Below are 23,840 nucleotides of genomic sequence, written 5' to 3'. Positions count from 1 at the left end.
TTTGCTCAACAGAAATTTCATTCCTTAGCCCAACTCTATATCTAGGATTGGTACATCTGAGTTGATATGGTAAATCTGGTTGATATGTTGTGATCAGTTTGTCTTCATATGTGGGATGTGTCAATGAAATGCAGTCTTTTTATTCTTTGACTAAAAGCCTGTTCATTCATACAAATGCTTTTCAAAAATTCTGCTGTGCATTCCTTCCAGTAGAATGTTAGCAGTATTTTCAAAGGAATTATGATTTCTTTTCAATACCATTGTCTACCTTAAGTTGCAGAGCAGAGTAGCCATGTATTGTCTTCAAGGCCGCTAAAGATTTCATTTAATGACGTTTGAGAAAAGAGGAATGAAACGTAAATTATTTAAATAGTTGATATGGGGACATGAAAGCCTACCACTCTGCAGCCAGCCTAAATCAGAGCATCTTTGAAATCTGGCCTTTGGTCTGTGTAGAGCAAGAGAGAATCACCATGAGCAGCCTGTCTAAATCTCAGCTCCTTCACTCCATTTCACAGTAATCTTAATAGACCAAGGATTTAAATAGCTGTGTAACAAGGATTTTTCAATAGTCCACATACTTACTTTGTTCCATTCATGTTTTTACAATCATGTGATGTGAACTCAGGAGGCTTTGGTATCTGTTCTTTATAGTATATGTGCATGTCCATCCATAAATATGTCACAGTTTTCCTGGAAGTTGAGGAAACACAAAGAGGTTTAGGCACCATGATAGCAAACTTCACAACAACTCATTTTTTAATGTAAATCACAGAAGATGTCCTTTGGACTGAAAAGTACTGGAATCAGCTACAGAGTCATTCTCATGTCCACTTTCTTTGTCCAGTTCTTGTGTAGATGCTATGCCTGTAAATTAATACAATATTTAAATGAAAGGAAAATGAAATAAAAATATATGACCCCAGACAGAGCAGAAAATAGATAACAGAAATTGTACCACTTGTGAGCCAGCAACTGGAAGCTGTGGGGTATTTCTTTATATTACATACATCTCAGCTGCTGAGATATGCAAATACCTTGATACATTGTAGTCGAGTTTCAGAAAATTAGATATTTAAACTGAACGGAGAAGCAGAAAACCAAAACACATATCAGCACCTCAAGTATCATCTTGAAGATTTCCTCTCCAGATAGTGTATGGAACAGTATGGTTTAAGAAAGAAATAGCTTCTTCTCTCTCCTACTGAAGAGACAGAAGTTGAAGCAGAAAAGCTTCAGTGAACTGCACAATCCCTTCCCATGCTCTGTGTCCGTGGTGGGGAACAGGGCGGCAACAAATTTCCTGTGCACTAAGATGACATGTAGAGTGATCGGCTGCCTATAAAACACACCGCCCCAGAACCAAAAGGCATGGGCAGGATTCCAGATATTGTGGCTGGATGCTGGCCTTTATCCTGGGGGCAATCGGCTGGAGAGGAAAATGAGAAACAGAGCATGTCACAGCTGGCAGCTTCAGAAGCACCAAGAACCTCCCTGATTTGGGGATGCTCCGGGAAGTCCTGCAGAGTGCATCCACTGAACAGGTGTAGTTTTCCCTCCTCTCTCTCATGTTGACTGGGCCAAGCGTCCTCTGGATTAGCCTTCTGGTACCCAGCCAATATACAAGGTCTGCTAGGGCTTAAGGGTGCTTAGATGCTATGTAAAATAGCCTGAGTACTCAGCTCATAAAATAATAAGAGTTGAGTGTTCAGGTTTGAGGGCAGAAGTTACCGCTCTGAAGTTTTTGTTTCTCTCAGGCCTATATTTCTTATATTCAAGAATTTACAGCATTTAAGCAAATAAAATGTTAGACTTAATTTCAAGAACATAAAGAGAAATCTCATCAACAACAACAAAAAATACATAATAGAAGCCCTAGATAATCTTTACATTTTCAAGTGCTGTATATTACACTTGTACTACAGCAGCAAAAGCTAATAATTCTGAATATCCAGTGACTAAGATGAGAATCTCTTATATTTATTTATTTCAGTTGTTCATTATGAAGCTAAACTTAAGGCCGAAGGAATTCTTTAAGATTCAACTCAGTTGCATGAAGATGTTCTGTAGTGAATTAGGCTATACAGTTCTACTCTGTGGAAAATGTTACAGGTTATCAGTAAGGTTCACTTCTCAGAACCAGATAAACTATTCAAACTTCTGTCTTGCGGATTATTCTCACAGGATTTGTCCTACTGTCTCATAAAGTATTTTGATAGCACTGTAATAGCTTAGCTGATTGATTACCTGAGAGCCAAATCTACTTTGCAAGATGAAATATTTTCAGCTTAGATTTATGTAGTTACCAGTATAGAAGATCACAGTGCTGTGTCACAGTAAGGGAAAAGGCAACAAACGTTTTCCACAGTTGAGGAAATTTTGTTTCCTCACACCTGTGCTTAGCCCCTGAGCTTCACCTTTGCATTTATAAGGAGGATAAGACTGGCCAAATTCATTGCTTCTAAGGGAAAAATCATTCTGAAGGATCAGCATTATCTGGAAAATTAAGGGCAGTGAAATCATTGAGCTGATTTTGGATCTCATAGATCCTGCAGTGCTTTTTTGGTAAACTGCCAGGTCTCCAAATGCCAGGATATACTGACATGCAAAGGAAAATCCCAGATGTTAGAGTGTCCCATGAAGGATAGGATAAAGATGCATGGAGCAGAAAGTTACGCTTCTCTTTTCAGCACCTACTTTCCCAATCCCTGCTGTTATTCAGTTGCTTGGTATACTTAAGGAAATTTTTATGTATAGTGAGAAGGTTTTGTTCTATATGTCTTTTGTTGTATACAGGTAGATTTTGCCTCAGATAACTTGGTTTTCTATGCTCCTTTCATTCTCTCTCAACTAAGTTGGAGAGTAACTATGGCCTAGTACAAAATATAATTGTTTAAATGTTGGTAACCTAGGTAATTGTAAAATGAAATAACTGAATGTCACACTTAATTGTTGGAGGGAAAAAGAAAAAGGATTGGGATTAGCCAAACTGGCAAGCATGAATTTCTGTTAGGAGACTGGACGATTCCTTCTTATTTTTGAGGATTATCCTAAATGATGGGCTATCCAGACTTATCTTCAAGCTAACACACTTAACTGTTGCCTTAGCATCAGGACACAGATGGATGGGAAAGATGACCCTGACCTCCATAAGACTCACATTCCTCTGCAAGGATAGAAGCATGATAATCAGGAAATGATGGTTATTAGTTACAGAAAATGCATTATTGTGAAAACCAGGAGAAAAGTGCTTGTGAGAGGAAGTGATTGGATTATAGGGGAATGAGAGAATAAGACTAGGTCATTTCTACTGAGTAAATTGCTGTGATTTATAAGAGTAAGGGTATAGTGATATCATGGCCTCGTATTGACTAGATTAATTTCACAAACAAACCTAAATCAGAACATGGCAGTTACCCACTGAAGTCAACAGTTTTTAAAAAGATTTTTTTTATAAGACATGAGAAATTTTAGACATACTTAATTTTCTCGTTCCCTTTCTAATTTCAGAAAACATTCCTAGATCTTGGTATATTTCAGTTGATGTCTTTAAACTTTTCACAATGAAAGTAAACTGGGTATTAAAATTGTAATGTAATTTGGATAAGCATCTTAAAAACAATGTACTCAATTAGAATTTTCTTAGATCTAAAAATATATCAAATAGAACCTACATATGAAAATAAAATAAAAGCTTCAGATTGGATCATTTGTAGATTAGGTTAGGCTTACAATTATCTCTACAATCATTTTCTAATGTAAATTTACATCTGAAACAAAAAAATTCAATGCTTCATTAATGTTGTGGAAGAGTAATGGAAAACTGTCTTTGGAAGCTTGGTTAGTTTGGAAGGAAACCAATACTTGGGAAGCTGAATATACTGTTTTGTAATATTTTTGAGAAATTTCCATTGGAGTTAAGGCAGGACCACTGCCATAATAACTGAAAGTCTCTGTCTGAAGATGGAAAATAAGTTTAACTTGCTCTAATTTGAGTCTGTAGGGGAAAATACTTGCTCCTCTCTTTCATTACCCTCATGTGCTTTCATAGTTCATTCAATTAGTCTTCATTCTGTTGTTCCACCCTGTTCACTATTTTTGAGGACTACTTCCAATGGCTAAATTTGATCCTGCCTACAAAGTATATTGTATTCCTGCTAACAGCAGCACACCAGTCTAAACCCTGTTTCCAATATTTTTAACTCTTCATAGCACTTCTCAACTCCCTGTTTTTCCTATTTTATTTTGCCACTGCCGAGCAAAATATACACCTTCATGGTGCAAAATCTCTTCTTATGAGGCATCACACCTAATTTCAATAGTTACATTTCTCATTCCATACTATTTTTCCTTTTCCTAACATATTTTCTACCTACTAAGCCAGGTAGCCTCGTATACACTCCAACTTTCCTCATCAAGTTCTCTGACAGACTATTCACTGATATTTGTTAATCATAGTCACAATTTTTTTGTTATAGATAAAAAAAAAAGAGGTACCATGAAGCCAAGGAAATATGTGCAAAACTGTTGTGCCTTCTATAATAGTTCAGTGAGCTGTGTCACAGTTGTCTTTTTTTGTTGTTGTTGTACATGAAAAAAAAAAAAAAAAGGTACTATGGAGTAAAGTTCTGACATAACCTACAAATCTGTTGTCACTTCTATTCTAAAATTTAGCTGCCCAAAATTTACCACACACATTAAGTAAAAGTAATACTACTTACTGACACTTGCTATATTTTTAAATGATTTCATGAATAGAAACATAGAAACATACATAATAGTATTTAGAAACAAATAACTAGGTTAATTCACATACTATATTGAAAAAAAGAAATCGTAAAACTCTTAATGTGATTCTTCTTACCTGCTTACAGCTCCTATTTCTTTTCAATCTGTGTTTTCTAGAGATTCTTAATATGTTAAGAGTAAATGAAAATCAAATTTAAAAAACTTCTGTTTTTCTATAAATATTAGTGTACTGGTACTGTCCAACATTATTGGAATCTTTTGCAGAAGACTTTGTGTTTTTGTAATTTCTCATTCTTTGCATGATTAATTTGACATCAATTCTCTTTCATATATTAGGCATGCCTATTTGTGTAAAGAGCTATATATATTTTTTGCTTGTGTCCTACAAAACACATATAATTAACCTGTAATAAATTAATAAATATATAAACAATAGTTATAATTTCTATTTATGAAGAAATTCTCGATATTTAATGCTCTATAAATGCCATGGTACTTGCAACAAGAGCTGTGTTTCCAAATCCCAGTGCATGCTTTATCAGAAAAGAATGAAAAATGTTGTCATGATTTAAGCGGTGTATAGTAGCAAATGTGTGAAAATATTATTTTGAAATTGGAAAATAATCTCTATGTTAAAAATGATGGGCTATTTGTTGTGCACTTCTTTAACTGTGACTCACATACGTATGTTTTCTATAGCTCCAGATGGTCCTCCAGAAAACGTGACAGTGTTAGCTACCTCTCCTCACAGTATCAATATCAGCTGGAGTGAACCTGTTGTCATTACTGGCCCAACGTGCTATCTCATAGACATTACCTCAGTAAGACAACTCTCTTTTATTTTCGATAGTAATACAGATGTTTGGTGATGTAAGAACTCGTAGAAGATGTTTTTAATAGAAGTTAAAAACTTGCAAATTGGAATGAAAAATAGTATAACTGAAGTGTCCATTTTCACATAAATTCCACATACGGTTTGATTGCACATTCATACATTTCTTACTGGGAAATAGATTCATTAGTTGGTGTGAAATAATGTGTGCTAATAAGAGGTCTTGCAGAAAAAAAAGGTTTAGCAGTGATTGTATACTGCCAAGCAGTAGCTGAGCTTTGCAGAGGTGTACCTTCTTCAAACAATAATGATGCTGTTTACCAGTAAAAATGATAATGTCTTTTTTCTCTCTGAGGTAAAAGCTCTTTGTCATAATTTTACAAAAGAGTGGAGAGCCTAGCAAAAGGATGTGACTTGTACAAAGTTACTCAGTGCATCAGAGGGCAAATTTTAAAGCCAAACTGGATTTTCCACTCATCAGATTAGCTATATTTTGGTAGCACAGTAATAACACTTCTTTCTCCTTGATCTTTATAAGCAAAAAAAAAACAAAAACCTGACATAAGAGAAAAGCTCTAGTGGCCTTTCTCTTTTCATCCTATACTACACTTAAAACAACCATTAATAAACCTCAAGTCATTTCCTGCCCTGTGGCAAGATATGGAACTTTATAAGTTTGTGCATATGAGAAGTTTTAAGTAGGATATAGGATCCCTAGTTCAGAAATTATAGAGATAAGGCTACCAGTGTAAATGGAAGCAGTTCACTAGACCTTATCTTGGAAAATTTGCTGTTTGCAAGTTCAAAAATTCTGCATAAGCTTGCTAGGAAATGGGGAAAAAAATTGAAAGAATATTTCAAACTATTTGAAGACTATAAATATAAACTGATTTCAATTTTCTGGGATAAGAGTAACATTATCTATATATTTTCAGTTTTTCTAAATTAATCATAAGGATTGTGGATATGCTAAAATGTTAATGATGAGTTTTTTGTGCAATTAAAATTTCTGAAGAGATCAGTAAAAAATACCAAGTATTTTTACACTCCTCAGTGAAGTTATAATACAGAATAATGTGCACTCTAAATTCATTCTACATTGTTTAGAGTGCAGTCTGTTCAGTTCTGAACACACTTACCTCAGCAGTACAAGGAAGGACAGGCAGGCAGACAAGGGAATAACTAACAGGGAAGGAACAGTGCCTTGGCCTGCTGGGTCGGTCACAAGAAATTACATTACAATCTGTATTCCTCTTTTACTGAAGTTAGAGAAGATTTTTTTTCCTTGTGAAAATTTCCTGACACTTTTTGACTAAATATACTCATAATGGATCAATACAAAGACTAATTTTGATGGTTTTAATAAAGCCTTCAAATTCAATTTTGAAAGCTTAATGTTTTGTGCACATTATTTAATCAATTTATATTTAAGCAATTCCTCCTTGAATTCTGCATTGTAAACAAGGTGTCATCAGATTCTGCACTATGACCATGTTACTAATATATGAACAGTCTAAGTTACAGTAATTTTCTTACTAAGATAAACTATGCGTGTACCAGAATTCATAATAAACTTAAAAACAGGTTCCTTACCAAAGGCCAACATGACTGTCACAATCTTTTCGTGATGAACATTTGAGTATATGTCCTATTGTCTCTGTGCAAATTTTTTTGCGAAAACTCAAAAATCTACAAACATTCCATACATACAGCTTGTTCATTTCAGTTATCAACTGAATATCTTTGAGGATTTATAAAAGTTGGCTCACAGGGTAGAATAGTTTTATATTCCTGCTCCATCATCTTTATTCCTAAAAGTCGGTAGTTATAATTCATTAGTGAATGCATTCAGATGGTTTTAAAATTACTAGGATGTTTCTTGCACTTAGATCAGAAAACTGACCTATGTATATTTTATCAATGTCATATTTTAGTTTGTCGTGCTGTCTATTGTAATTAGAGTTAGTCATGAATAAAATGTTACTGAAAACAAGTAAGGAAGATACAACCAAACCATACAGCTTTTGGAAAACTATAGGTAAAATGATGCAGTGTTGTGATTATATTTTAGCTTTTGTGTAAACATTATATGCCAGATTTTTGATAGTCAGATAGGAAAAAGTATTTCAACTCTTGATGGCAATCCCAGGAAATGAATGTCTGCTTAGTCCATCAAAAAGTTTAGTTCACGTTAATTCTCAGTGGGGATAGATGAGTATCTGTCAAATAAAAGGTATGATAGAACTGTTCTAATGTTTTAGCAGCTGTGTTTAATACAGATTGCATCCAATGGGAAAACTACTGTACAGCTACCTAATCCTCTTTTCAAATTACATACTAAAGAAACAATAATGAAAACATCATTAACTGAAGCAACAGAAATAGGCACATGCTAGAAAAGCCCCCATTTTTCCTTTTTCTCCTTTTTTTTTTCAGCTAAGATTAGAAGTGATTTGTTGGATGTAAAGCAGAGAGATTTATAGATTTTGTAGATTATTTTTCTGCAGGGCTGCAGATTGCTTAAGACATTCAGATCTTGAGAAACAATCTGGTCCATATTGTTGGTCTAACACAGGAACAGGAGTACCTGGAATCCTCCTGGCATGATTCATTATCACACTCTTAGAAGTGAGGAAACTCCTCAGCAAAATCCTATAAATTGACCCAGTTTTTCACAAACCTTACAGTCTCAGTTTTATATATATATATATATATATATATATATATATATATATATATATATATATTTAGGTAAATTGTTGCAAGATTTTGTAAAAAAAGATCCAGATCTTTTTTTTTAGTGCAAACGTAATTTCTGATTGGATTTTCAATGTTTTGTCACATGCTACATGAAGTGCCAAGGAAGTGAGTAGGAAGGAAGTATGCTCCTTATGCAGCTTTTTAGTCTTTTTAGCTGAAGATTTGTAAACTCTTATGTAGGTGATTAGGAAATGGGGAAGATAAAAGTTAAATGTGGTGTTTAAATATCCTGCTGTTGATTGTTTGAAGTCTTGCTTTTTTAAAATTTTGTTTTACAGGTAGATAATGAAAATTATAAAGCCCAGTTTCTGAGGACGAATGATGAGGGTAAAATCTTAGAAATTTCTGATTTAAAAGCATTTACAAGGTATTCTGTAGTAATCATTGCCTTTACGGGGGATGTTAATGCTGCAGCTATTGAAGGCAAAGCTAGTTCTCCAGTAATTGTCTCCACTTTTGAAGCAGGTTTGTATTTTTCTCTACTTTGTATGAATCAATGTTTGCATTTTTTCCTTCATCTGATAAACCGCAGTTTTAAACACAGGGTGCACTTAATACACATTTGTTCTCACAGTAATTTTTGCTTTCATGTTTAGAAGATGTCAATTAGCAAGAATGCGATGGTGATAATAAATACTGAGGTTTACCTTTAAATGAAGTGAATTCCTGTGTATGGCACCTGTACTTATCTGAATACATAATTTGTGTATTCTGGATGGAAGGAGGTTTCTAGTGAAGGTCTATAAGGATACATACTAGAGTCAGATCTTCCACACATTCAAAACAATTTGGAGAAGGAGGTGGATATTAAGGAAAAAGAAAATTGCTAAACTACTGAGTTATTCAGAAAAAAAGAAGTGGACAGATGAGTGTGAGGAAACTATATGAGGAGTCGTAACACCAACGTTTGCAGTAAGTAGCCAACACTTGCTTAGGAAAATAAAGACTGATGTACACAGGGAAGATATTATCCTAATTTAACATACACAGTTTTTGATTGTACTAAATCCGATGTCTTCGCTGGTGTTGAGTTGCTTCTCCTGTGGAAAAGTGAATGAAGATTAAATTAATTGGTAGCTGAGATTGTCTTGTGAGCTATCGTTATTTTGTAGCCCTTTCTTTCATGTTGAAGTGTGATACAATAGAAGGTTCGGTAACCTCGCTGAAGAAGAGTTAATTTTTCCATCATCTCATCTCATCTGGTTTCCACAGTCTAATGTACAGCAGAGTATCTGAGGAAGTTACACAGACTTACTGCAGAGGAGCCTGAGTTAGGATTTGTTGTTAAGGGTTAAAAAAAACTGGAAGATTTAACAACTGTATCTAAATCCTAGCTGAGGGAATATGTTTACCTTCAGTTACTTGATTTCACTATTTAGAGATCATACTACAGATTTGTCTGCTCAGGTAGAGCTGTAAATATTCAGCTGCTGGGAAAGAATGTTACAGCCTTTTCTTTCAGACAGGGACATAGGGAAAATGATTTATATTTCCGCTGTCTTGACAATATACTACTGGAGTTTGGAGTTTGATAAATAACCGTCTTTGGCAAAAGGGCATGTTGTGTTTGTGTAGTTGCTGGCTTCTGGTATATTTCTGGACAAAAGCTGAAACACTTGTTCAACCTACTGTGATTCCCTTCTAGTGACTGGGCATCAGATAGTGGAAAGGTTTTTTGTTAGAGACAGGAACATGGGAGCTTGCTTTTATGTCGAGAGGAAGCAAGCTGTTGACAGGGCTTTCAGGAAAGGCTACTCTGCACTAACGCTTCTTGCTTGTCAGCCCATGTGAGGATTTCTTTACCTTTGTTTATTTCAAAGTACAATGATGCCTTCAGGCTTTCTGTGTAGAAAATTGGAACTTGTGTGAGTAGAAACTACTGAGGATTATCTAGCAATCATTTTTAATATTTGTAGCATTAAGTGCTATCATCAAGAATAATATTTCACTGCATATTTAACTTTTAATTCTCTTTATAAATATTTACATACACAGTTAAAATGTCGAGATGTTTTTACTGGAAACAGAAAATACCAATGAAATAATACAATAGGCAAAAGTATTTGTAATTTTTCAATTTTTACTCTAGTAGTCAGAGTAGTGAACTGATTTAAGTAGATGACTGAAATGTCTATTTCAGTACCTGAAGACCCACCTAACAACGTAACATTTCAGAAGATACCTGATGAAGTAACAAAGTTCCAAGTGACATTTGTGCCGCCATCTGAACCAAATGGGAATATTCAGGTGTATCAAGCTATGGTGTACAATGAAGATGATCCTGCTGCTATCCGGATCCACAACCTTAGTGTCATTGATAAAACAGATCAGTCAGTCACTGCCATGATAGAAGGATTGAAAGGAGGACATACCTATAATGTCAGCGTAAGAATTAACACTTTTTCTTTGGGTTTTTCCCCTGATATGATTGAGAAATTAAAGAACACAGAGCTAAGCCAAATACAAGATTTTAATACAGAATGTATAGGGTGTGAAGAGCGTGAAATCAGAGGAAAGAGAGGAGTAATGGGATTCATGTACTTGTGAAGCATGAAACAAGACCAACTTTCACTCTTAATTCCAGCACTTGCATTGCTCATTTAGTTCACATGAAAAGTCTTCTTCTGCAAGGAAAACTTACAAGGAGTATGTGCTTTAGGAGTAGTAGAATCATAGAATGGTTTAGATTGGAAGAGACCTTAAAGATCATCAGTTCCAACTCTGCCATGGGCAGAGTTGCACCCACCACACCAAGCTGCCGAGGGCCCCATCCAACATGGCCTTGGATGCCAACAAGGATGGATCATCCACAGCTTCTCTGGACAACCTGTTCCAGTGCCTCACCACCACCTTCACAGGAATTTCCTTCTGATACAAATTTAATTTACCCTCTTTTAGTTTAAAGCCATTACCCTTTGTCCCATGACCAAATTCCCTATGTTCAATCATATAATCGTAGAGTAGTACATGAGAGGTGGTGACGTAACTCTTTAAGTGGGTTTGGTTTTCTCCTTCTGTAAGAGCTAGATTACAAATGACAAAGGGTTACTCTACTCAGGATTATAAAGAAATAAGAAGTAAGTTGTAGCAAAGTGTGAATGACATAAAATAAATGTTTCAGCATTCATTGTTGTTCCAGATAGATACAGATTTGACAGATTTGAAGCTAGTGCAAATACTCATTATAACATTTCTTTTTTTAAGGTGTATGCAATTAATGGTGCTGGTGCGGGGCCAAAAATTCAATTGAAAATCACCATGGATATCAAAGGTATGTCTCATAAATTGTCATTTACCTGAAATCTCTATGAATACTTTAGATAGTGCTGTTTTACCTGTGACTACACAGCTGCGTGCCTTCAGCTATTTTCAGAGGCATCATGAGGTAGGAACAGGAATACACAGCTGATAGGCTTGACTTGCAGTGCTCAGTTTTGCTCTCTATCACAGATCATATGCTAAACCACATGCATTCTCAGTGAAATAAGCATTGTCATCTGTATTTTAGCTGCCATGAGCAAACAGCTTAGAACAATGTCACAGAGGTGTGTCTATGTATCACATTCTTAGAAGTAAATACAGTCATTGACTGAAATTTTTCCGAAAAACTAAGATTCAAACTTTTTATTGTTTTTTAAGTAAAAACTAATATGCAGGTCATTTGTCAGAACAGATTTTTAAGTGGCTTGAAACACGTTTAGGACATGAAATTGTCCCTTAAAATATGGTGATTATTTATCATCCATAACACAGCTACATGTCTGAACTTGTTTTGAAAAGAACCAAAAACAAAACTGTGCGGTGTATCTTTGTTTAAAACCAGAACCACCACGGCCTAAAAAGAAACCAACACCTGTTTATGATACCAATGGGGCCTTGCTTGTCACAGCAACAACAATCACGATCAGAATGCCAGTATGTTATTACAGTGATGATCATGGACCTATCAAGAAGATACAAGTTCTTGTTGTGGAAGCTGGAGGTAGAATCCTGAAAGTCGATTTCAGGATTTTTGAATTTCTTTCTTTTCAGCTTGTTTGGTTTGCCCCCCTTCCCCTTCCCACCCCCCCCCCCCCCCTTTTTTTTTTTCATGTGGGAAGGGATTGTCAGAAACTTCATGTTAGTTAACAAAATCTGTTTAGCTATGGCAACATTATTATGAGCGAAATATCTTCCACAATACCTGTGGGCTGGATTTTGAAAACACTTGCCAATGAAAAATCATCCACGTTGCTTGAGGTCACCTGTATTATTCTAGCCCTACTGTTATCATTCTATTTTCTTAATTTCCCATTTCTTTGAATAAATACATACATTTGGCTTTTGTGAAAACTGATTAAATATGAAAGATCTTTTCTTGCAAGTTTTTCTTCTGTTGCTATCACTGTTGCCTGTCGAAGAATGCAGTCATGTGCGGTTGATATTTCTATTTCATAACGGGGGCAGAGGGATTTATGTAAATCCCTTCTGTAGACTGTGGGTTAGAATGTGTATTCCCTTGTATGGACTGATGAACATTTACTCATGTGAACAGTCTCGTGATACTCTTGAGTAATTGCCTACCAATGTGTGTGGGAGTTTCATGGTTGGACATCATATGGTCAGGCTTACTTTACCTAAGAAGAACAAATTCCAGGTATTTAAATCCCTTGTTTTGCCTGCCTTAAAAGCATGGCAGTAAAGCATTCATGTTAAGTGGGTACAGTTTCTCACGTTTTCCAGAATGATGTATTTTGACACTAACCTGAGAGACTTTTAATTCCTGGCTATTGCTGTGAAGGTTCTCTTGAGCTGATAAATGTGCAAACGCCATGTTAAGCAATGTTTTGAGGATTTTTCTCCTATCTGAGTTTCTGGATACTGACTCTTTCTGTAAAATTAGTTATTTCATTTATGAAACAATTTCTACTGTACTTAAACACTTTTTCTTTCTTTGCTGGCCAGATCCAGTTTCAATGTCAAATGTCTTGTATACAAGTTATATCTTCTACCAACACAGCCTGTGTATGAGACTGCCCCTGAAATTTTCTAGCTGTGATTCAGCTGACTTACTTTAAAACACCAAGATATAGTTGGTGGGGTAAAAAGAATATTTGGATTGAAGTACAAACATGATTATAATTTTCCTTGTATAAATGTCACTGATAGCTTACTAAGCCCTTAAAAATAACCTATTAACTTCTATTTAACTTCTTTAGTTAAGAAGTTTTTTAGTTAGAATGTAAATTATTTTTTATTTCTTTTCTTGATAATAGCTCAGCATGATGGAAATGTTACTAAGTGGCATGATGCATACTTCAATAGACCAAGGCCATATTTTACAAATGAAGGCTTTCCAAACCCACCATGTATAGAAGGAAAGGAAGATATGAGTGGTAAAGAAGAAATATATGTTATAGGTGCTGATACTACATGTATGATACCAGGCAGTCAAGACAAAATATGTAATGGTCCACTGAAACCAAGAAAGCAGTACCTGTAAGTACATTTATCTCTAGACTTGTCCAAGAGGAAGATTTAAGTGGAACATACATTTATACAAACGTACAAAACATATAGTTCAATTATGAAATGGTGGAGCTTGAAATGGTTGTTGTCACTCTTACCTTTATATTATTTGTCTGAAGAGTAAGTATGGAAGACAATTAGAAAAAAAGTTTTAGGGTAACAAAAGATGGATATTGAGTTCCCAAATTAAGACCAAATTCAAGGTAAGTAACCTACTTCCTATGATTTGATTGTATGCTATACACATTGACACCAAATCATTGACATGTCATGATGTCACTTTTGCAGGAAGATAAGGATAGCAGAGTATATTACCCTAAAACTTTAAAACAGTGTTTAGCTTCTAAATTGAGTATTTTTTAAGGAAAGAAACACGGATTTTAATTTAATTAGCTTTCTTTGTTTTATTTTACAGATTCAAGTTCAGAGCAACTAATGTTAAAGGACAGTTTACAGATTCTGACTATTCTGACCCTGTCAAAACTTTAGGTAAGGAAAGTGTCACTTGTTTCGTTTGTTTCCGAGAAATCAGACTATTCCATGTTGCTTTTTAGTAGACTGGATTCCCTGTAGTAAATTGTGTCTATTTTTGTTAGAGCTCGCTTAACCAGAATGGTTGTTGCCTGGTGAGGAAACGCGTCCATTCCCTCATATGTCCTTTTCAGGATGTTAAGAGGCCTTTACTCAGCCTGGACTGTTAACTGAAAAAGAAATATTAACAAAGTTCTTTTAGTAGATATTCAGTCATAACAATGTAAATAGCATTTTGCTAGAATAGCTCATCTTGACAGGGTGAATTATCAAAAGCTGTATTGTTTGTGCCATTTCCCTCTCTGTTGCATATACTGGTACAGCTACTGAAAAATGAAAATTCTCTTAGCAGATTGCAGTAAGATCTGTAAGTTCTTTTAATACATTGGTAAGCCAAAACTTACGTAGCTAAGCTCTAGCCCCGGTGTTCTGAAAAGGGAACCAAGACAACTGGATTAGTACCCAGAAGAATTTTAGTGGGCACAAATTTTTCGTTTGGCATTCAGCTTCTGTGATATGAGCTCCCTTATCCATCTGATCCACGTTAGAAATTTGTTACGTGATCTGATACTGAAGAAGTGCTAATTCACTACCTGAGTATTCTGAAAGGATCTGGCACTGTTTCTCCGGCCCTGAATGTTTTGGAAAATACAACACAAAAATTGTTCCATTAGCTAATGAAGTTCTGAGCCAATGAAGCAAATAGCTTTGCCAGAGGGGGAAAGACTTAATGCCTGATTAGAGAAAACAAGTCTGCTGGAAATGAGTATGATTGTATCCAGGCAGATACACATACCTGGGCATCCTTCTAACAGGAAACTGAAATCATCATGACAAAAAGAGAAATCATGCTTTATTGTCAGGCAGATATTATAATTCACAAACTTCATTATTGAAACTGAAAACTGTGACACTGTCTCCTGTGGTATAAATCATAAATAAGCAGGTATTATTTGCGTAAAATGTAATAGGATAAAATGTAATAGGACAAATAAAAACAAACAAACAAACAAACAAAAAAAAACAGCCTGATAATTTTCTCAAATTTCTGTGGCTCATAATACCAGAGCCTTCTATGCTGGTGTTTAACATTCAGTACTGTTTTTAAAATGGGTACTACAGCAAATTCATATCTGTCCCTAACTTCTACATTTCAAAGCACATCCAACAAAATTTAAGTGGAATAGGCAATTAGAAGTTCCTTCTACTCTTTCTTACATGGTTGCATGAAATCAGTACCGCAGTTGATTCAAGACATGGCACCAGCCTGGCAACTACTAACACTTCCATTACTGCAAGTTAAGTGCATGAAGGAAGTTAATATTTTTTCAGATATGTTTTCGTTGCATAGATGTTTCTTTATAGAATGTGCTTTTGTAAGAAGAACTTCAGACTTGCTTTAGAATCATAATCCAGAAAGCAAACTGTAAGGTCAGGATCTGCTAGGCATCTCTGTCCAAATGACTTCTATTCCACTTGTAGCAACAGTATCCCTTCAGAAGAAATCTACATTTCCTGCAATCAGAAATGCAGTTCCATTTTGAATCAATGATCATATTTTGCAGTAATCACTGTGTTTTGCCAGCATGACACTTTGGTTTTAGTAGATAAAACCATAACTTGAATTTTCACAGAATTATTTATGACAACTTTCTGTCTTTTTTTTTTTTTTTCTAAGTCTACTTATACGATAAGTAGATTTAGATCTGAAAACCAGATCTGAAAACCTTGTGTCTATGCAATTTAGTACTGCTAAATACGATTGAAGCAGAAAAAACATGGGGCTTTATGAGACAGATTTCTGTATCAGAGATCCTTTTCCACTTTTGGAGCTTGATCATTCGTAGTTGTTAGGACAGTGTGTCTGTGCTTGGCTGCACTGAGCCTAAAGCAGGAGCTCAGTTCAGGCTAGAGTTAGTCATGAGCCAAATGATGTTAGTGCAGTGTAGACCTACCTTAACTTGCTCACCAGGTAAACCTGAAAAGCACCAGTGGATGGTTACACATATAGTGTATGTGTTAAATAGACCAGCAATGCTTAGGGACTGTAAAATAAATTGCTCTTGTTTTTCTCATGGTTTTCTCTTTTGAGCCGCTCTGCAACTGTCACAAAACAGATGCAGTTGTTTTGAGAGGAAAGATTCTGTCACTTCTCCATACTTGATTCTCTCCTGTTAGAAACGTAAAATTGGTGCATCTATTAAATATTAGATTTCCTCTTTCTGTTGCAGGTGAAGGGCGGTCAGGAAGATCTGTGGAAGTTATCCTTGCAGTTACTTTGTGTATACTTTCAGTTGTTCTTCTGGTGGCTGCAGTCTATGCTTTTGCAAGGTGATATTTATTGTTTGTAAACACTCAATATTGTTTTAGTGAAGAGTTGAAATGATCCTTTCAACTGAATTAATCTGTCATGTCCAAGTGTATTGCATTTTCTTTTTTTTTTCATTTTCTTTTTTTCTTTTTTTTCAAAACTTGAGGAGGGATTCACAGAATTTAACTTTAATCTAGCAGTGCTAATTTCCATAGATGAAGGAGGAGAACAACCTTCTCCAGAGGGTAAATCACAGCAGAAGTCTATCTTGCTCTTTCAGTGTCACTTCTCCATTGAAATGAGGAATGAGGAAACAGATCAGAATGTAAGCTGAATGAAGTTACCATGATGGCTAACCCTATTTACTGTCAGCTCTGTTGAGAATCAGTTAACTTGATATGAAGTAAATACTATAAACACTATTTTCTATCTTACTAATAAATTTTACAGTTAAACACTTTAAAGTCTCACGTATGAAAGAGATGCCAACCTTTGATCAGAATTGTGAACAAATGCCCAAATAAAGAAGCAGGCTGGATACTGCATAAATTATGTTAGCTTGCTCGTGTCCCATGAGTTCTGCTTCCTCAGCTGCAGCATTCAGGCATTGCAGAATAATTTATGTTAGAAAACTGAAATATTAAGCAAGCTAGATTCTTTACACATAAGTTTTAGACAATACAACTGCTGATTTGACTAAATTGGAAGTAAGAGCAGAATAAAGGCAAGAAAGGATTTCTGGCAGCTGTTTTTAAGTTTTAGCCAGTCTTTTCAATGTATTGGTATAGATTTGCCCTCAAATAATTTGCATATTTATTATTCACTATTATTTTCTGTTTAGAATTAGGCAAAAGCAAAAAGAGGGAGGGACATACTCTCCACGAGATGCTGAAATTATTGACACTAAGTTCAAACTGGATCAGTTGATTACAGTGGCAGACCTGGAGCTGAAGGATGAGAGATTTACACGGTAAGCATGCTCTCTAGGAAAAACAGTAGTTAGTCCAAAGGGGTTGTAGCCATGACCCCTTTCTGACCTTTGCTTGTTTGGAAGTGTTTGTGGTGTTCTTATTTACACAGGTCACTGAGATCCTTTTTCAAAGAATGACCTCCATCCTCAAGACACTTCTCACTAGCTTTTAGAAAATCACTTAATCTTCAGCTCTTTTTACAACAAGATAAAGATCTAAGTGCAAATCACTGTTTAATTATGTTGGGGAAAAAAAAAAAAGGGACTACATATTTTTAAACACAGAATTTCCGAGTATTTTTAATGGCCCGGTGTTTTGTGTAGATTACAAAACTTAGTAAGTATTTTGAAATTAAAGTTTGAAAGTCAAACCCCTTAGAAGTTCTGGTTAGCTAATTCAAGAATAAATCTGTCATTTAGAAAATCTCTTGTCATGTTTATGTATGAGAAGAAAAACAGATTGCTCTTTCTGTCAAAAATATGGATATTATTTACCACTTAAATATCACAGTGATTCCCAACAATCGATGACATCCAACTGAGTTAGAAATGTTCGGTGAACATTCTTTACCTACCTGTATTTTCCCTGCTGTGTCACAGATGAAACACTGTGGTAGGCAGCCTCCTTAAAGATGAGAAGCCTAAAACAGTCTTGCCCTAGCAGTCAGGCATCCTACTGTTGCAGACTAGGAATAGCTGGAAGATGAAAGGTTGTAGCTGTTGACCTGTTTTGTTTGACTGTGTACATGTCTATGTGTGTGGTACAGAGTAAGATGATTGCATGAACAAACCTGTTCAAAATAGTGCACACAGGCATGGCTGGTTGTAACAGATGAGAAAACATACTATGAATTGTCTGGAAATCATCAGCATAATGGATGTGGTATGTTCTGTGTGGGGCAGATGTCATTCAGATAGCATTGTTTGTACCTGCTAATAGCAGTGGATTACATTCTCTAGAGACTGAATTATTATTAATGCAGCACATTATCTGTAACTTATATAAATGATCCTCAAAATGGCAATTGTTTCCAAGCTGTTACCTGAAATAAGAATAGTACTAATTTTGTTTATATACTAAAGTATTGATGGGTTTTACTTCCAGATACTCTTCATTTTTCTTTAGACGCAAGGAGATATTTGTCATCCAGTAAGTTATTGTATTATTGAAGCAACACGGTGTGTTTTCCATTCTGTTCTCTTAACCTGTGTGCTACCATGCTATATTGAATGATACTGTTAATCAAAATTAAATGTCAATCTTTGCAGCTATAGTAAGGACAGACAGTAATATTTGTCATTATGATATCCTGTTTATTTGTAGTCCCTAGTGTTAATAAACCACAACAATTTTAAATTAAATCAGGGCAATTTTTACATTCAAACACAAATTGTATTAATATTTAGCGTATAGTTTATATAGTTTATAAATATAGTTTTATATTTATATATATAGTTTATATATATAGTTTATCCTTGAAACAAATGTAATGCAAGTGTGGTAGAAAAAATATTTCTTCTTCAGAGGAAGAAATAAGTTTCTTTCCTCTGGTCGTTCAGGCCTGTATTTAAGAGAAGATTTTTTTCCCAACTGCGTTTTTTACTCACTTATACTAGAGATATTTTCTAACCAAGTGATTACAATCACAGCAGCATATATATTTGACCAAATCATTTATCAGTTTGAGGAGTGCCTTTGTGCCACTTTTCAGTCTAAATTACCTGAAGTTTGGATTTGTACAGTTTCAAACTCTACAGACTTATTGCAAACTATAAGATGTCACACTTCATTATGTGATTTATGCACAGCAAGACCTTTACTGTACATACAGTGCTTCAGCAGTTCAGTTACGTCAGCCTTTATTTTAGTGAGTCAGTTTCAAATTTTGCTTTGGAGTTTGTTACTTCATCCAATCTCTTTTCTACTCTTCCTTCCTTCCCCACACCAGTAAGATCTAAACTGGAGACTGCTCTTCAGCCTTTCTGTAAGCTACAGGATGCGGCTCTTAAATTCTGAATTATTGTTCTTCAAACAGTAGCTTTGCTGGAGCTACAGTAGGCTTCTTGCCCAGGCCCTTTGCTGAACATTCATAAATTGTGGAAGTTTGAAATGTAGGTATTAACTGTGAGTTCCCTAGGACAATATTCATATCATTTTTTCAAACAGCAGTCTGCAAATGGACTGTATTACATGTAGTCATGAGGGATGGGATATCCTTGATCTGCTCAAAACTTTTCAGTTAATTAAGGAGTTTTTAAGATTTGAAGAATGTTTCTGTGCATGCAGGATTCTGCTCTGGTAATGTCAGTTGCCAAAGGAGAGATTTTAATTATCTCTCTTAGGTTATCTTTCACATAGATGAATCCTTCCCAGTAGTGATGAGTTATTCCAAGAAGCTTGCAGAAGCAAGCAATATGCACCAGGGAGGCTTACTGCAAAACCCAGCGTCTAAACTTGCTATGTGTTTTCAGACTTCCACAGTGCACCTCTATAGAATTTTTGTACCTGTTGCATTCAGAGAATAACCACGTAGAAGTCAATCATAGTTTCAGTTCATGTGTTCTTTATCATTCTCACAATGTGTGGTTAAGGCAGTTCCATGTCAGCATGATAAATTATTCTATTACATACTGATGACTGCAACATAACCTTCTCTAAGTTCCCATGCGTCTGGAATGGAACTGTGCATTACAACATATGCATAAGCACATTCTGGCTATGTTTAGGTAGCTATCTCAGCTGTTTGAAAGCTTGCTGCGTTGTAGAATGTCAGCTTCAATTCGTGGCATCTTGTAAGTTTATAAGGAAAACACAGATGGACAGATTTATTTTTCAGACTGGCTTGCTTGTATTTTTTTTTTAACTCTACTAAGTCACCTGACATCTAGTTTTAATTGTCCAAGTATATTTTCTACTCTGAAGGGGTGATCAGACTTTTTTTAGCAATCTTAGATGATAAAAGAGCAGTATAAACTTTCTACGTACCTATGAATCATCCCTTTCAGGGCTCTTTTGAAGGAGATGCTTTGGACTCTAAGTGTTTTGTCATTTCTCAACTAGTACAATATACATCATGTCAAATCAATAAAGGCATGAAAGGCTGACAGTTCATTCACAGAATCAAGACACTCCAGCCTGTTCCACGAAAACATACATTGTCTCTTCAAACATTTTCTAATATTTTTTTAGAATATCTCGACCTATTGTGATATTCTGATCATCAGAAAATAAACAAAATTAAAAAAAAAAACAACTACCCTTACAAATTTTCACTGTCTGAAAATGACCAGTAGTGGCTAATATGCACCATCTCTCAGCAAGTCTTTGTTGGGAAATTCATTAATAATAGGTAGCTTCAGAGTACCTTCAAGGAATTACATTCTATTGAGTTCAGTGGAAAATGAGATCTACTTCTGTATGAATCTGAAATACTGATTTTGGATTTTTGGGAAATGCATTGATCTCAGTGATGGTGGAGATTGTATAAGAAAGGCAATAAATAACTAAATAACTAAAGAAATAATCCAACTCTTCTTCAACAGAGATATAGCCACTTGGGTCCTCTCTTTGTATCTTGTCCATAATTTTTACCAGTCCATTTTTCAAAGCAGATACTTATCTCCTGTGAGTGGATTCTGTCAACAGATTTTCAGGGCCCACCAGACGTGGCTAGAGACAAGTAACACTTCCCTGTTTGAGGTGCTTGGCTGGGAGAGAATTTCTCTGACACCCTGCTTTCACGGTAGTTTCTGCAGCAGGGGCAAAGCCATAGGTATCCTTTTCTTAAAATCTTTCCATGAAAAGTTTTACCTTGTGGTGAATACTCTGAACAAATGAGACAGCTTGTCAAGCAGATGGGCACAGATTTAGAAGAAATATTTTTTAATTGCAGACACTGTAATGCTTGCAAACAAATATTTTTATAGAAAAGAATTGTGTATAAAATTTTTTCCCGTTCTCTCCTTTCCTGTATTTTTTGCATTCAGTGTCTGTCGTCAAAGTAGCACTTTTGCACACACGTTACTTTCTCCAGACCAGCGTGTTTCTTCTTTCTTTGGAGATGGAGACAGGCATGGCTCCTGCATTAACTTTTCCTGCAATGAATTTCCCTTTAGTAATCAGCTATCACTTATAAGCTACCTCAGCTTTGTATCCCAGGAGAACAGGGTTTATGAGTGCATGTCCTGGTACAATGGAAGAAATGACCATGTGTTCTCTTTCCCGAGGCCTTTAACATTCAGGAAGGGTTAAGCTCAATATTGCTTTCAATTAACTTGCTAAAAAATTAGCTCGTCTGTTGTTCTTAGGAAGTGTCAGTGGTGCTTATGAGTTAAGCCTTTTACCCACTTGCTCATTTCTGTTGTTTTCCATTTGGACAAAGTTTTAATTCCCTGTGGATTTCAGATGATTGACCCAGAAAGAAAGCTGAGTCTGTGTGACAATATGGTCTTCAGATACCACTGCCAACACAAATAAATGGCTTCTTTCTAGCTCTATCATAAGTAATCTGAGTGGGATTCAGATTTTTGATAGACTTCAAAAAAAAATCCCACACATGAAACAATACACTGTTTTAAAAGAAAATCAGATTTAAGGCAATAAAGCATTCTTTATCTTAGAGAATGTTTTTCTTCCCTAGTTTCAAAGTCAGACAAATGAGAATCTGGAATTGTTCAGATGAAATAGTTTGATTCTTAATTGTTTTCATCAACATCTAGTGATATCAAAATTTTTAGGCTTTATACAAAAAAAAAAAAAGAACTGTGGATAATGAGATTACAGGTAGATGAGTATTTTTCGTTGATGAAATACTGTAAGATTATTACTGTGTATTTCATTCTCAAGAGACTTGTAAGAAATGTTGGGTTTGAATCCTGAGGATGCTGAAGCTGAGCATTGACGTCTCCTTTAAATCAGTACTTGGGATACAAACTTCATTCCTTCTGAAGATTCTTAATCAAAAAAGCCAACATCTTTGCTACAGTCTTATTTTCTGCCAAGCCATTGCAATATGCAATATGCTTGCTACCAATGGAAGTCTGAGAATTCAGTTATCCTTACAATCAAGTTCTTCACTTAAATATTCAAAGGCAAGTGCCAAAGTGCAGGTGTCTTACTTCTTTAAAATTGTTTAGTGCTTCTTAAAGTTTATGACTGCACCTATATAACTATCATCTGTTAGTAATATTAAAAAATGAAGAGAGAGTACATACATAGCCTTTGCTTAGCCAGTGCTTTACTTCTCTGTTTTGAGTGAGAGTAAAGGAGGGAACAATTTAGTACGATTGTGTTAATGGTGCTGCTTGTCTCTGTGTTCTTTGCTGTTGGATCTAGGTAGCTTCAGCACTGAAGCACTGTATTCAGGTTGCTTATGTGCAGCACTGATGTAATTTCTATTATTTAATGACCAAACTGCAGTGCAGGAAGCCACTATTTGCTATCAGTTTGAAAGAGAGAATCAGATGACTCTTATCCTTATGGTCTGAAGTGGTCATCAGAAGAATGGCATTGAGCACATGGTGTAAAATGAAGTCTGTCAATGTATATGAAGTGGTATGCTGGAGGTATGGATTTCCCAGGCCCATATGAGCCCAGAATATTGTAAAATGATCTGAACAGAATGATAGAAACTGTACCTTCAATATTTGCTAGTACTTGAGATAAAAACTAAGCACCCAAGACATCTGACATGATGGAATCCATGAGAGAAATGAATAGGGTTCTTTACTTACTTGAATAGTTCATCTGAAACCTAGAAACATGCACAATATTGGTTAACTCACACCCTGCCACATTTAACAAAAATCTCTGTTGCAGGTTACTTAGTTATAGAAAATCCATCAAGTAAGTAGATTAAAGTTTTTTTTATTTAGTAGCCATTCGTGAATCTCAATGTGTGGTTCCTTCTTCTGTGTTTATTAGGAAAAAAAACCCTCCAAGCTGCGTATAAATCATAAAAGCATGACTAATTGCATGGTAACTGGAGAAATGCTTTCTCTCTCTCTGGGGTGAAGCCTGCATGTCTGTGTTTTAGCTTGAGAAGTAATACAGGGATATTTAAACTCCTCAGGGTTTAAAAACCATGTCATTATGAGAATGAGGTCACTGCAATATTTTATATGTCTAAAACCTTGCAATGTATAAAATGTTTTCGGTGCAACAAAGAAGTATTATGTAC

General features: G+C 35.4%; 1 protein-coding gene across 4 annotated transcripts in view; it reads left to right on the top strand.

Moving 5' to 3' along the window:
* Positions 1 to 23,840, top strand: part of PTPRQ (protein tyrosine phosphatase receptor type Q) — a 122,293-nt gene that overhangs the window by 78,594 nt on the left and 19,859 nt on the right. For 2 of the 4 annotated variants that reach the window (XM_052669064.1, XM_052669066.1), the window contains exons 44-53: positions 5,449 to 5,570; positions 8,620 to 8,806; positions 10,482 to 10,726; positions 11,546 to 11,612; positions 12,165 to 12,323; positions 13,597 to 13,819; positions 14,265 to 14,338; positions 16,612 to 16,711; positions 17,533 to 17,661; positions 23,480 to 23,506. In XM_052669064.1, the coding sequence (XP_052525024.1) occupies positions 5,449 to 5,570; positions 8,620 to 8,806; positions 10,482 to 10,726; positions 11,546 to 11,612; positions 12,165 to 12,323; positions 13,597 to 13,819; positions 14,265 to 14,338; positions 16,612 to 16,711; positions 17,533 to 17,661; positions 23,480 to 23,506 (1,333 nt within the window). Of the gene's footprint in view, positions 1 to 5,448; positions 5,571 to 8,619; positions 8,807 to 10,481; positions 10,727 to 11,545; positions 11,613 to 12,164; positions 12,324 to 13,596; positions 13,820 to 14,264; positions 14,339 to 16,611; positions 16,712 to 17,532; positions 17,662 to 18,766; positions 21,209 to 23,479; positions 23,507 to 23,840 lie in introns of those variants that run through there. The other 2 variants (XM_052669067.1, XM_052669065.1) reach the window with 2 other exon arrangements.

The sequence above is a fragment of the Tympanuchus pallidicinctus genome, unplaced genomic scaffold (assembly GCF_026119805.1).
Source record: "Tympanuchus pallidicinctus isolate F22 unplaced genomic scaffold, pur_lepc_1.0 scaffold8, whole genome shotgun sequence".
Lineage (NCBI taxonomy): Eukaryota > Metazoa > Chordata > Aves > Galliformes > Phasianidae > Tympanuchus > Tympanuchus pallidicinctus.
The sequence above is the reverse complement of the archived record's forward strand: the minus strand, read 5'-3'. Positions and strand labels throughout refer to the sequence as shown.